This window comes from Neoarius graeffei, chromosome 20 (assembly GCF_027579695.1).
Source record: "Neoarius graeffei isolate fNeoGra1 chromosome 20, fNeoGra1.pri, whole genome shotgun sequence".
NCBI lineage: Eukaryota > Metazoa > Chordata > Actinopteri > Siluriformes > Ariidae > Neoarius > Neoarius graeffei.
Genome location: NC_083588.1, coordinates 53,276,529 through 53,290,649, shown reverse-complemented (window position 1 = coordinate 53,290,649; position 14,121 = coordinate 53,276,529). Strand labels below are relative to the sequence as shown.

At 40.8% G+C, this 14,121-nt stretch overlaps 1 protein-coding gene across 2 annotated transcripts in view; it reads right to left on the bottom strand.

Moving 5' to 3' along the window:
• Positions 1-261: 261 nt before the first annotated feature.
• Positions 262-14,121, bottom strand: part of plcl5 (phospholipase C like 5) — a 229,225-nt gene continuing 215,365 nt past the window's right edge. For both annotated transcript variants that reach the window (XM_060901979.1, XM_060901980.1), the window contains exon 6: positions 262-1,838. In XM_060901979.1, the coding sequence (XP_060757962.1) occupies positions 1,626-1,838 (213 nt within the window). In that variant the 3' untranslated portion in view covers positions 262-1,625. The remainder of the gene's footprint in view (positions 1,839-14,121) is intronic.

The following is a 14,121-nucleotide window of genomic DNA, read 5'->3' as shown; positions in this document are numbered from 1 at the left end:
ATGTGCTCTGCCATTTTGTTTGTTTTTCTCTACTCATGGTATATGAGCTGATATCCTTGTAGTAGTGTAGCCAATCAGAGCATGCGATTGCTCATATCCAGTGAATGTGGATAGAATAATCAAATGTTATTCAGTTCACCTATCAGTGGTCATAATGTTATGGCTGATCGGTGTATAATATAATAATATACTACTCTAATATAACATAATTGGACAATGGGAATAAGAGGACATTTTTCACATCATTAAACTATAAACAGATAAAAACCAAAACGTCATTATTTAATGAACGGAAATTTTTAAAAGGTGACAAATTGCTGTGGTATAAGAGGAAAAAAAAATCTTCAGGGCATGCTGTTAAAGGAAAATAATCAACTTTGGAGTGGTACCAGTAACCATGTCAGGTCGTTTCACACCACCCTCGATGTAAAAAAAAAAAAGAAAAAAAAAGAAATACAATTAAATAAATACACAAATTTATACTCTAATCTGTAATTCTTAAATGTGTAAGATGTGAATTTACAGGCGCAAATAAAAGACAAGAAACCATTAGTTCTAGTGCCATTTCACTTTTATAATATATCATGGGCTTAATAAATGAAAGAAATCAAATGAGGCGTTATTCTGGAGACGCCACAACACCTGTTACTCTTTCTCTAAAAATCCCCCCTCCCCTTCCATTCACCCTTTTTGGCTTTTAACCTTTGACCTTTTCCATTCCAGTGACATCTTGACTATGGGTACAGCAGGACATACTGTAATTATAAAATAACTGCAATATTAATACACCTACCCACAATAGTTACAGTAGTTATTACAATAGTCACTTTGTTCACAAACAGTGTGAATTGCTCAGAGCTAGACTGTAAAGTGTCCTTCGATTAGTTCTAAAATTATTGACTGAAATAATTCACAATTTACGTTACTTGCTTGTCTGAGTCTCTGTGCTGTATATCTTTTTTTTTTTTCCTTTGAGTTCAGTTTTGTTTCAACGGAGGAAGAAGTCCAAGTTCCAGTTTGAACACGATAGTGAGTATTAGCTCTGACAGATAACACACCTTCACACACTGGATAAAACCCCTGGATAAAAGTCCAAAGGACAGAAATATAAACATAAAATAATATCAAATAAAATATGGACGTGCATGTGTGTGCCTTTATTATAGCCTGCCCTTGATTTATGTAATTCTTTATTATTATACTTATTACTTGAGCTTCGTTTGGATATTATTACTATTATATGATTTATGGGACATTCCTGGTCTTTACAACTTTCAAAGATGACAACTAGGATGAAAGACCAGGTTTCATTTTTGTCTAGGTTTAAGCATTAGGTTACAGTGTAAGAGGCTCATGTTAGAGATTTCACCAGAGTCCATACAGGAACATAAAGCAGCCATTTCTATCTTCTCATTACAGATGCCTCAGAGCTAGTCGACTTTTCCACTCGTCTAGCAACTAACTGAAGAGACAGTGGACCAATCTGTACAGATCTGCCGCCTTCTCCTGCATCGACAGCCTTTTATTCCATCTATCTCCGTGTCTTTGAAGACACTGCTTTGTTCCTACCTTTCCAAGATCACATGTCCTGTCTCATTCCCTCCCTCTCGCTCTGTGTGTATAGATCAGTGTAGGGTATTTGTGTCTGTGGTGGGGTAGTCTGTCTCAGGGATGGTGTGCAAGGCTCCGAGGGGCCGCGGGTAAGGGGGCAGCAAAGGCGAGGCCGGTGAAGTGGAGGCTCCGTTCTTGGCCAAGCCGCAAGAGTGAGCAGCGTAGTGGATCTGCCTCAGGGTGTCCATCGCCTCGGATTTGGCGTGCTTCAACAAGTCCGCTTGGCCCTGAGACACAGAGGGACAACATTTTTCATTAACATTTACAAGTGTCTCGTGGGTGAGTATGATAGGTCAGGATATTTTCTGCATTTTAATACCATTGTAGTAATGACACTGTGGGGTGATGTGGCCCCTGAATGACCGAACAGCACTTTTTAATTAAGTCTAATAGATAACAATAGTATGTTAGACTCTTCATGTATCCTGTTGCTTTGTGCTCCAACATCTTATGGTAAGATCACCTGCATGGACACCTCCATCACATCCATGAAGTAGGTACACTTTATTAGGTCTTGGTGCTAGATCGTACAGATTCTACAATCACTTAACAATTAACAGGTTATTCCACGAAATCAAGTCGTACATGAGCCGATAGCTGACGAGGCGAATAGTGCCGTGTTGGCTACAAGCCATGTACGACGAGATTGAGTGGAATAACTGTTTTATTCTGTCCACATTTACTGGATTTTGAGAAACAGAGCTTTTTTTTTTTTTGCAAATTCAGTAAATAAAAACTTTACACAAAACATCCGACAAAATAATTTTCGCTTAGAATGTAAACAAACTGGCGAAATGGCAGTAGTAATTTGTGAAAAATGCGATAATAATAATTCTTGGGGGAAAAAATGTTTCTTACCATCAAATAGTTTTAATCCATATTTTGTTGCTTTTTTTGGTATTTTTTTGGGTTTTATTTTTGAGTAGAGTTTTTATTTCGTCCTCAGTTGGTTCAACTAACACAGTCCACCATTTTCTTCTTCTTCTTTAGGGTTTTTGGCGGTTTGGCGCAACCGACTGGGCTGGAGTGTGGAACAGGAGATTTTTTTTTTTTTTTGGTGGGGGACACACGAGATTATATTGTTTTTAGCTATTTCTGTTTCTTTTAAATACTTGATTTGGGCGGCATGGTGGTGTAAGTGGTGAGCATGGGAGCCTCACAGCAAGAAGGTTCTGGGTTCGAACCCAGTGGCCGGCGAGGGCCTTTCTGTATGGAGTTTGCATGTTCTCCCCGTGTCTGCGTGGGTTTCCTCCAGGTGCTCCGGTTTCCCCCACAGTTTGAAGACATGCGGTTAGGTTAATATGGGACGGCCTTGGGCTGAGGTGCCCTTGAGTGAGGCACCTAACTCCCAACTGCTCCCCGGGTGCTGTTAGCATGGCTGCCCACTGCTCTGGGTATGCGTGTGCGCTCATTGCTCACGTGTGTGTTCACTGCTTCAGATGGGTTAAATGCAGAGAGGAAATTTCACAAGTGTGTGATGAATAAAGTTGTGTTTTCTTTTCTTCTTGATAAAGTGATATATCTGACTTGATAAGTTCTGCCATTTTGTTTTTCTCTACTCACGGTATAGGAGCTGATATCCTAGTAGGAGTAGCCAATCATAGCGCGTGATTGCTCATACGCAGTGAATGCGGATAGAATAATCCCAGTTATAGCATGTTGGTCTGTTATTACCTCCACCATGTTTGTCGGAGGAGGTTATGTTTTTGCTTCCGTTTGTTTGTTTGTCTGTTCCCAACGTAACTCAAAAAGTAGTGAACAGATTTTGATGAAGTTTTGAAGAAAAGTGGGCTATGGGCCAAGGAACATATGTACAACCCCGATTCCAAAAAAATTGGGACAAAGTACAAATTGTAAATAAAAACGGAATGCAATGATGTGGAAGTTTCAAAATTCCATATTTTATTCAGAATAGAACATAGATGACATATCAAATGTTTAAACTGAGAAAATGTATCATTTAAAAAGAAAAATTAGGTGATTTTAAATTTCATGACAACAACACATCTCAAAAAAGTTGGGACAAGGCAATGTTTACCACTGTGAGACATCCCCTTTTCTCTTTACAACAGTCTGTAAACGTCTGGGGACTGAGGAGACAAGTTGCTCAAGTTTAGGGATAGGAATGTTAACCCATTCTTGTCTAATGTAGGATTCTAGTTGCTCAACTGTCTTAGGTCTTTTTTGTCGTATCTTCCGTTTTATGATGCGCCAAATGTTTTCTATGGGTGAAAGATCTGGACTGCAGGCTGGCCAGTTCAGTACCCGGACCCTTCTTCTACGCAGCCATGATGCTGTAATTGATGCAGTATGTGGTTTGGCATTGTCATGTTGGAAAATGCAAGGTCTTCCCTGAAAGAGACGTCGTCTGGATGGGAGCATATGTTGCTCTAGAACCTGGATATACCTTTCAGCATTGATGGTGTCTTTCCAGATGTGTAAGCTGCCCATGCCACACGTACTAATGCAACCCCATACCATCAGAGATGCAGGCTTCTGAACTGAGCGCTGATAACAACTCGGGTTGTCCTTCTCCTCTTTAGTCCGAATGACACGGTGTCCCTGATTTCCATAAAGAACTTCAAATTTTGATTCGTCTGACCACAGAACAGTTTTCCACTTTGCCACAGTCCATTTTAAATGAGCCTTGGCCCAGAGAAGACGTCTGCGCTTCTGGATCATGTTTAGATACGGCTTCTTCTTTGAACTATAGAGTTTTAGCTGGCAACGGCGGACGGCACGGTGAATTGTGTTCACAGATAATGTTCTCTGGAAATATTCCTGAGCCCATTTTGTGATTTCCAATACAGAAGCATGCCTGTATGTGATGCAGTGCCGTCTAAGGGCCCGAAGATCACGGGCACCCAGTATGGTTTTCCGGCCTTGACCCTTACGCACAGAGATTCTTCCAGATTCTCTGAATCTTTTGATGATATTATGCACTGTAGATGATGATATGTTCAAACTCTTTGCAATTTTACACTGTCGAACTCCTTTCTGATATTGCTCCACTATTTGTCGGTGCAGAATTAGGGGGATTGGTGATCCTCTTCCCATCTTTACTTCTGAGAGCCGCTGCCACTCCAAGATGCACTTTTTATACCCAGTCATGTTAATGACCTATTGCCAATTGACCTAATGAGTTGCAATTTGGTCCTCCAGCTGTTCCTTTTTTGTACCTTTAACTTTTCCAGCCTCTTATTGCCCCTGTCCCAACTTTTTTGAGATGTGTTGCTGTTATGAAATTTCAAATGAGCCAATATTTGGCATGAAATTTCAAAATGTCTCACTTTCGACATTTGATATGTTGTCTATGTTCTATTGTGAATACAATATCAGTTTTTGAGATTTGTAAATTATTGCATTCCGTTTTTATTTACAATTTGTACTTTGTCCCAACTTTTTTGGAATCGGGGTTGTAGGTCAACATACCGTACACTCTCAGGAAATAATGTACATTACTGTACCTTTAGGGGTACAATCAACGGCTTGTCATTGGTGCAGTACCCTCTAAGGTACTCATTTGTACCCATGTACGTACCTTTTTGGCCTTAAAAAAAAGTACACATATGTAGTTACTTTGAGGTCTAATAATGAGCCGTAGGGGGTACGTTAGTGTAGACTGTACCTTGGGGGAAAGAAATGGACTCCTACTGTACCCCTATTTCTAACAGTGTAGTAAACATCTGGATTTGCTAATATGTGGCTTGGCGGAGGCATGAACTCTACGGAGTGCCCTTCTGGATTTCATATTGCATTGTTCCCAAGGTGCAGTATCTGCCTTTTGCCTGCAGGGGTCACTGCAAAACAAGAATGGTGTGTTTAGACTGCAACACTCTTCTGAGTGTTAGAATTGCTGCAGTTGTTTCAGTGGAACACTGAGGAGATGAAGGGATGCTAGGAGGTGTACAAGGACAAAACAGTCAGGGGCAGTGTGTGTGGGTGCCATAAAATGGGCTTGGTGGGTTTATGAGCATGCAAAGTATTGAATGTCACAAGGTATTGTGTCGGTGTTCGTCTATGTGTGAGTGACTTAGTAAACCTGTCCTTGAATGTCGCATTTGGGTTTGGATTAATTACTGGAGGTACCTGAATGCTCGCTCTCTCTCTCTCATCGTCCTCAGGCAGGACATTAGGTCCCTTTTCTCTGTGTCTCTAGAAAGCATTTTAAATGTGGGACTAGGACACAACTAACTTTAGTCACGTATGTAAGTTCTGATGGGTTAAACCGGGAGAAAAGAGGAGAGGAAATGGGGACAAACAGGATACAGGAGAGACGAGAGGTAAAGTAGTGAAGAGAAATGAGTAGAAAGAAATGTGAGGAGAAAAGTGGAGAGGACAGAAATGTGGTGAGGTTAAGAAGTGAAGAAAATCAGTGAGAAAAGCAGAAGAAAAGAAAAGAGGAGAGAAGGGAGGAAGAAACACGAACAGAATAGCAAAGGAGATAAGAGGAGAGAATACTGGAGGGAGTAGAGATAATGGAAAACTCAAAGGAGAGGATGAGAGACAAGAGGAAAGCAAAGAGATGAAACGACAAAGGATTACAGGGATGAAGAAGAGAGGGCACACTTCTTTACCTTTCTAATACACACCCGGCGCAACGTGAGCCTATATTCCTGCTGCTTCTGTGTGTGTGTGTGTGTGTGTGTGGGGAGTTTTTATGGGCACGAGCCAAGCTCTGACCTAAATAAGGCAAGTCTTCGGCTATAAATAAATCATATAGTTTAAAACAGATGAATTATGCATGTAGGTGTGACGCACACAGCCGACGAAGGGAAAAGACGCAGGCTGGACTTCCATCATTGAGACATTGTCTTCAATACCCTCACACACAGCCATAAACACAGATGATGTTATCATGACTAGAACAAACACAGCCACCATGTTGGAATGCAAAGCAAGTGCTTCTGTAAATCAAAAACTTTAGCTTCTGAATGCTAAACAGTTGTACCTGTGCTACGCGGCGTTTCCTCTCAGTGATATATATACACTACCGTTCAAAAGTTTGGGGTCACCCAGACAATTTTGTGTTTTCCATGAAAAGCCACACTTTTATTTACCACCATACAGTGGTGCTTGAAAGTTTGTGGACCTTTGAGAATTTTCTATATTTCTGAATAAATATGACCTAAAACATCATCAGATTTTCACACAAGTCCTAAAAGTAGATAAAGAGAACCCAGTTAAACAAATGAGACAAAAAATATTATACTTGGTCATTTATTTATTGAGGAAAATGATCCAATATTACATATCTGTGAGTGGCAAAAGTATGTGAACCTCTAGGATTAGCAGTTAATTTGAAGGTGAAATTAGAGTCAGGTGTTTTCAATCAATGGGATGACAATCAGGTGTGAGTGGGCACCCTGTTTTATTTAAAGAACAGGGATCTATCAAAGTCTGATCTTCACAACACATGTTTGTGGAAGTGTATCATGGCATGAACAAAGGAGATTTCTGAGGACCTCAGAAAAAGTGTTGTTGATGCTCATCAGGCTGGAAAAGGTTACAAAACCATTTCTAAAGAGTTTGGACTCCACCAATCCACAGTCATACAGATTGTGTACAAATGGAAGAAATTCAAAACCACTGTTACCCTCCCCAGGAGAGGTCGACCAACAAAGATCACTCCAAGAGCAAAGTGTGTCATAGTCGGCGAGGTCACAAAGGACCCCAGGGTAACTTCTAAGCAACTGAAGGCCTCTCTCACATTGGCTAATGTTAATGTTCATGAGTCCACCATCAGGAGAACACTGAACAATGATGGTGTGCAATGGCAGGGTTGCAAGGAGAAAGCCACTGCTCTCCAAAAAGAGCATTGCTGCTCATCTGCAGTTTGCTAAAGATCACGTGGACAAGCCAGATGGCTATTGGAAAAATGTTTTGTGGACGGATGAGACCAAAATAGAACTTTTTGGTTGAAATGAGAAGCGTTATGTTTGGAGAAAGGAAAACACTGCATTCCAGCATAAGAACCTTATCCTATCTGTGAAACACAGTGGTGGTAGTATCAAGGTTCAGGTCTGTTTTGCTGCATCTGGGCCAGGACGGCTTGCCATCATTGATGGAACAATGAATTCTGAATTATACCAGCAAATTCTAAAGGAAAATGTCAGGACATCTGTCCATGAACTGAATCTCAAGAGAAGGTGTGTCATGCAGCAAGACAACGACCCTAAGCACACAACTTGTTCTACCAAAGAATGGTTAAAGAAGAATAAAGTGAATGTTTTGGAATGCCCAAGTCAAAGTCCTGACCTTAATCCAATCGAAATGCTGTGGAAGGACCTGAAGCGAGCAGTTCATGTGAGGAAACCCACCAACATCCCAGAGTTGAAGCTGTTCTGTACGGAGGAATGGGCTAAAATTCCTCCAAGCCGGTGTGCAGGACTGATCAACAGTTACCGGAAACGTTTAGTTGCAGTTATTGCTGCACAAGGGGGTCACACCAGATACTGAAAGCAAAGGTTCACATACTTTTGCCACTCACAGATATGTAATATTGGATCATTTTCCTCAATAAATAAATGACCAAGTATAATATTTTTTGTCTCATTTGTTTAACTGAGTTCTCTTTATCTACTTTTAGGACTTGTGGCAAAATCTGATGATGTTTTAGGTCATATTTATTCAGAAATATAGAAAATTCTAAAGGGTTCACAAACTTTCAAGCACCACTGTAAGTTGTAAAATGAATAGAAAATATAGTGAAGACATTTTTCTGGCCATTTTGAGCATTTAATCGACCCCACAAATGTGATGCTCCAGAAACTCAATCTGCTCAAAGGAAGGTCAGTTTTATAGCTTCTCTAAAGAGCTCAACTGTTTTCAGCTGTGCTAACATGATTGTACAAGGGTTTTCTAATCATCCATTAGCCTTCTGAGGCAATGAGCAAACACATTGTACCATTAGAACACTGGAGTGATAGTTGCTGGAAATGGGCCTCTATACATCTATGGAGATATTGCACCAAAAACCAGACATTTGCAGCTAGAATAGTCATTTACCACATTAGCAATGTATAGAGTGGATTTCTGATTAGTTTAAAGTGATCTTCACTGAAAAGAACAGTGCTTTTCTTTCAAAAATAAGGACATTTCAAAGTGACCCCAAACTTTTGAACGGTAGTGTAAATATGAACACATTATTCAGAATGAACAGACGCAAAAACAGATAATTTGGGGTTTTTTTTCCCAAAAAAACTTGTCACAAAGGTACACAGAGCACCTTGTTGAGACTAGAAGTGGGCATCGGGATGGAACAAAAAGCCATATGAGCGGGAGGTTTTTACTTTCATGCGGGTGAGAATGAACAGTCGGATATCAAGCTTGTGGGACAAAGAAATACCCCGGACTTACAGCGTTCATTCATTCATACTTAGTAACTGCCTGTTCAGGGTCGTGTTGGTTTAAAACCTTTTAAGCCCTAGGGTGCTGGGAGGTGTGGCTCGCCTAGACAGACACACCCAAAATTAATCAAAAATAGCGCCATGATTATCATCAGGTGAATATGCATTATTTTGGTCTGTATGGATGTGTAAGAGCTCAGAGAATATTCTTCCAGTGTCAGTAACATTAGGACTGTTAGTGTACCTGAGGAAACTGTGATAAACCAAAGGATATCACCATGATCACAATGGGCCCATGGACAGAGATGCTACATTTTTCATTCAGCAACACCGTGATTACAGTTGGACCAAAAAAAAAAAAAAAACCACATAGAAATACCATAAAGTATGCACATACATACTACAAAATATTAGTAAGCAGTGAACTTAGCAAAACAGAAATTTTTTTTTTTTTACTTTTTACCTAGGGTGACCAGACGTCCCGGTTTTACCGGGACAATCCCGATTTGGGGTTGTGTGTCGGGACACGGATATGTCCCGGTTTTCGCCACTCGCGACGTTTGCGACTGAGCAGCGTGGGAATCATTAGCGGAGAAATGTCTGCATTTACTATTTTGATGAATTGACAGGAATCGCAAACTTCCCTGGTTACTGCCCCCTGGACCTGTGGCACGGGTGTTTATTTAGCCACATTATTCCAGACAACAGAACGTGTTGCCATGCAACAATAAAATAAACATTAACTGGCGCGAATGTTCTTTGTCTAGCAGCTAGCAGCAGTAATGCCGCAGCAATTATGCCGAAAAGAAAATGTACCTTTTCCAAAGATTTACAGGGCACCTACCCCTTCCTCCGAGAGGTGCAGAACAATGCGCACGAAGCCGACTGCACACACTGTAAGTGTTCCTTCTCCGTAGCCCACGGTGGTAACGCCGATATACAGGATCACATTAAAACTCTTCTTGTAAATATACGTAGGCTAATGCATTTTGTTTAGGGTGGGTGGATTGACAGTCGCCTTAGCTTTGTTCCTGTGTTTTGTTCTTGTCCTGAGTTGGGTAGCCTATGTTGCAAATGATGTGCACTCCTGTGGGGGCTTTCCTCGGGCTGTCGCCCCTCTCCTCCTTTACTGCTGTTTTGTTTGAGTGTATATTCTCAAATCACTTGTCTCTTTTTTGTTTCTGTTTAACATACCATTCTGACAGTTTGGCCATATTGCTGTGTTGAACAGCTTGTTGCACCTTCCATTAAAGTGTTCACTTTTGTCCACATCTTCTTGCTTTATTCATTCAGTTGTGGGGAATGGTTAGTAAGGTTGATTCTGACCTAGGCTATGTTGAGGTCACATATCTACTGTTTAAGTTCATGCTATAGTGCATACAATTTTAGAGATATAGCCTACATGTGCATATGCATTCTTCTTGGTGTTCTCACAAACAGGTGGAATAAATCAGTTTAAATGTGGCCTATGGACATAGCCTGGCCTATTCTCAGCCATTACAAAATCTGTTGTCTGACCATAATTTAACTGATCTGTATACCACTATGCTACTAGATAACAAAATGCCTGTTTGTTTTATTTCATGTGAGCTTCAACAAAATGATAAGAGCACCTCTCTGAGTGTCACGTTTACATAAAAAAAAAAAAAAAGTGTGCATGCACGAGCATGGTCGCACGCAAAAGTGTCCCGGTTTCAGACTAGGGAAATCTGGTCACCCTATTTTTACCAGAAGTCAATTATAATACCGGTCTATCAGACCCAGTACCGGGTCTGTTGGGTTTAAAGGAAAAGTCCACCGTATTTCCATAATGAAATATGCTCTTATCTGAATTGAGACGAGCTGCTCCGTACCTCTCCGAGCTTTGCGCGACCTCCCAGTCAGTCAGACGCAGTCAGACACGCTGTCACTCCTGTTAGCAATGTAGCTAGGCTCAGTATGGCCAACGGTATTTTTTGGGGCTGTAGTTAGATGCGACCAAACTCTTCCGCGTTTTTCCTGTTTACATAGGTTTATATGACCAGTGATATGAAACAAGTTCAGTTACACAAATTGAAACGTAGCGATTTTCTATCTATGCTATGGAAAGTCCGCACTATAATGACAGGCGTACTAACACCTTCTGCGCGCTTCGGCAGCGCATTGATATCTGAGCTCCGTATCAATGCGCTGCCGAAGCGCGCAGAAGGTGTTAGTACGCCTGTCATTATAGTGCGGACTTTCCATAGCATAGAAAATCACTACGTTTCAATTTGTGTAACTGAACTTGTTTCATATCACTGGTCATATAAACCTATGTAAACAGGAAAAACGCGGAAGAGTTTGGTCGCATCTAACTACAGCCCCAAAAAATACCATTGGCCATGCTGAGCCTAGCTACATTGCTAACAGGAGTGACAGCGCATCTGACTGCGTCTGACTGACTGGGAGGTCGCGCAAAGCTCGGAGAGGTACGGAGCAGCTCGTCTCAATTCAGATAAGAGCATATTTCATTATGGAAGTACGGTGGACTGTTCCTTTAAGAAGTTAAATTAAACAAAAACAATTTAAACAGTCCGGCACATCTCTAGTTGAGACGAACAAATTATGAACTGCAGTGATGTAGCTGAGTTTGAGGAACTGTCAGAGCCAGAATATGCACACCATGCTGATGATGCTGGCATTTCTTCTTCTACTCCTCTGGGTTTTCCCCCTCAGTGTTTCCAGGGGTATATTGGTCGGTTTCATTTAAAAAAACCCCAAAAAAACCAACAACAACAAAAAAACACCTTCCAGTTTAGATCACATCCATTTCAGATTTAAATCCAGATACAGATATGGATATTAGACGCACAAAAGAGATACAGATATGCATAGTGGCATTACATGACACCCCTAACAGACACACACAGGCCCACTCCCTTTCCTCTTTTTATTTTTCTCGCACTTTACCCACCCACTCTTTCACTCCTCTTTCATATTTATGTTTTTCTCACTCAGTAAGTTTCCACTTAAAGCTAGACTGCCTTTCAGATTTTTCAAGTGTAGGAGTGTAGGTCATAAAAAGAATTTTCCCCGACACCCAGTTATTTTTGTTTAGTGGACCGAAAGCTACTGAATTCGAATCACAGACTTCCAATTTTATTAGGTTTATTTTAAAATAGAAGAATTAATCAATTTAGAGCCACGTGGCTCTAAATTCTCCGCTATTTTTTCCTGCTTCACCATGACCCAATACAAGATACTACATCATGCATCACGTAGTGGGCTTTCCCTGTTCGTGCAAGGCATTGTGGGATATAAATTTGAAACAGGAGAGAAAAATGGAGAACGCGAGTGTGTGAATGAAACGTGAAAGACCGACTACAGTAACGGAAAGCGAGAAGAAAAGACGTTATGTTATATACGAAGGAAAGGAAACGCAGGACCAAACTAATAAATATCGGCGCTCAGCGAGCACCTCGGTGTGATCAGCTGTTCGTTTAGCGACAGAATGATGGAACTGTCAGTGCACGCTCAAAGGTAAACCTGCGCATGCGCACATGCACGGACTTCCTCTGTCTGCTTGACTGCACGAAGTGAGCGATTTCATGCACATTATTTGCTCGGGAATCTCCTCAAATTAAATAACTTCCCAGCCACAGAATGGCCTGATATTTTGTGAGATATTACAGAAATAAACATATATCACAATAACCAAATTTCAGAGGGAACTAAATTTCACTGATTTTATGAAATCGAAAGGCCGGCTAGCTTTAATTATTGTTGATGTGTTTAACGTGGACATCCAAAATATATTCAATGACTAACTTTCGGGGAAAACAAAAGAAGTGTGGTAAAATTCTGAAAATTAAACATGACACCAGGTTCTCTCCAAAGTATGGAGGAAGAGTGAAAATCTCTTAATTAAGTGTGAACCAAGAAATGAAAGCGCATGAGAGAGACGCATGCACCGATAAGAGTGTGTATAAACTCCTTCGCTTGTTCTCTCAAGTGTTGAAGTCTGAATGCCTCTGATTAAATTACACCTTTCTTCATAAACCAATAACAGAGTTAAGGTGAAAGCAGAACGGCAGCTTCCTCCTCGGCATGATGTGTGATGAAAGTCAACCGCAAAGCTGCAGAGTGAAGGAATAAGATATGCACATTGATAAGCGTGTGCAAACTACAGTTCTCTTCAGAGCTTAAGGGCCGTATTTACTAAGAGGATCACTAATTACAGCTGATTTAGTGAACATTTGTGCTGCTCTGGGCGGCCATTTAGCGGGCATTCTACCGCGCTTGCACATACAAATGAACACAAACACGTTATCTAATACAATTCAGATAAGGCACTGACTACTCAGTGGGCTACTGATAAGAAGCTTATGTGTTCAAATCACAGCACTTTGGATAAAAAAAGCATCTGGTAAATGTATAGTCATCACGGTGTAAACGAAAATCATGTTTTCTGCAAACAAGTGGGTTGTTTTTGCACAGTGGGACTTATTCAGGTTTTTGAAATCTCACACAATGTGAAAATTTAAGGGGGGCATGTGCTTTCTGGCCCTGTGATGACCTGGCGACTTGTCCGGGGTGTACCCCGCCTTTCGCCCGTAGTCAGCTGGGATAGGCTCCAGCTTGCCTGCGACCCTGTAGAACAGGATAAAGCGGCTAGAGATAATGAGATGAGATGAGATGTGCTTTCTGTCTGGCTTCTGAGACTAAATAAAAGTGTCAGAGTGACTTCATTGGGTACGTTCAGAAACTCCACCCTCGTTTATTTCCTTTCCTTCTACACAGTTATAGCAATACGACCTGTCAGGTGATATCTTCGCAAAATGGCTGCTGAATATAAGTAAAGAATAAAACACCCTGGCGCATGCTGTTAGAGGAAAATAATCACCTGCAGGTTAGGCGTCACACCACTTTTTCGTTGATTACTTTTTTCACACAACAGCGGCAGAACCTGAAGGTTTTTCTTTTTAATTGATTATAGAGCAACACGTCATAATTTTTATCCATTTATAGTTACGTAGTTAATATTGTGGAACGACCCTCTAAACAAGTTAGTTCCTGTTATCGCTGACATTACTACAGTACCTATAAACATGCTTTCCCTTACTTTCTCTTGAAGTTAATAATAATAATAATAATAATAATAATAATAATAGAGACTGTGACTAAAGTCACAGTAATTTGC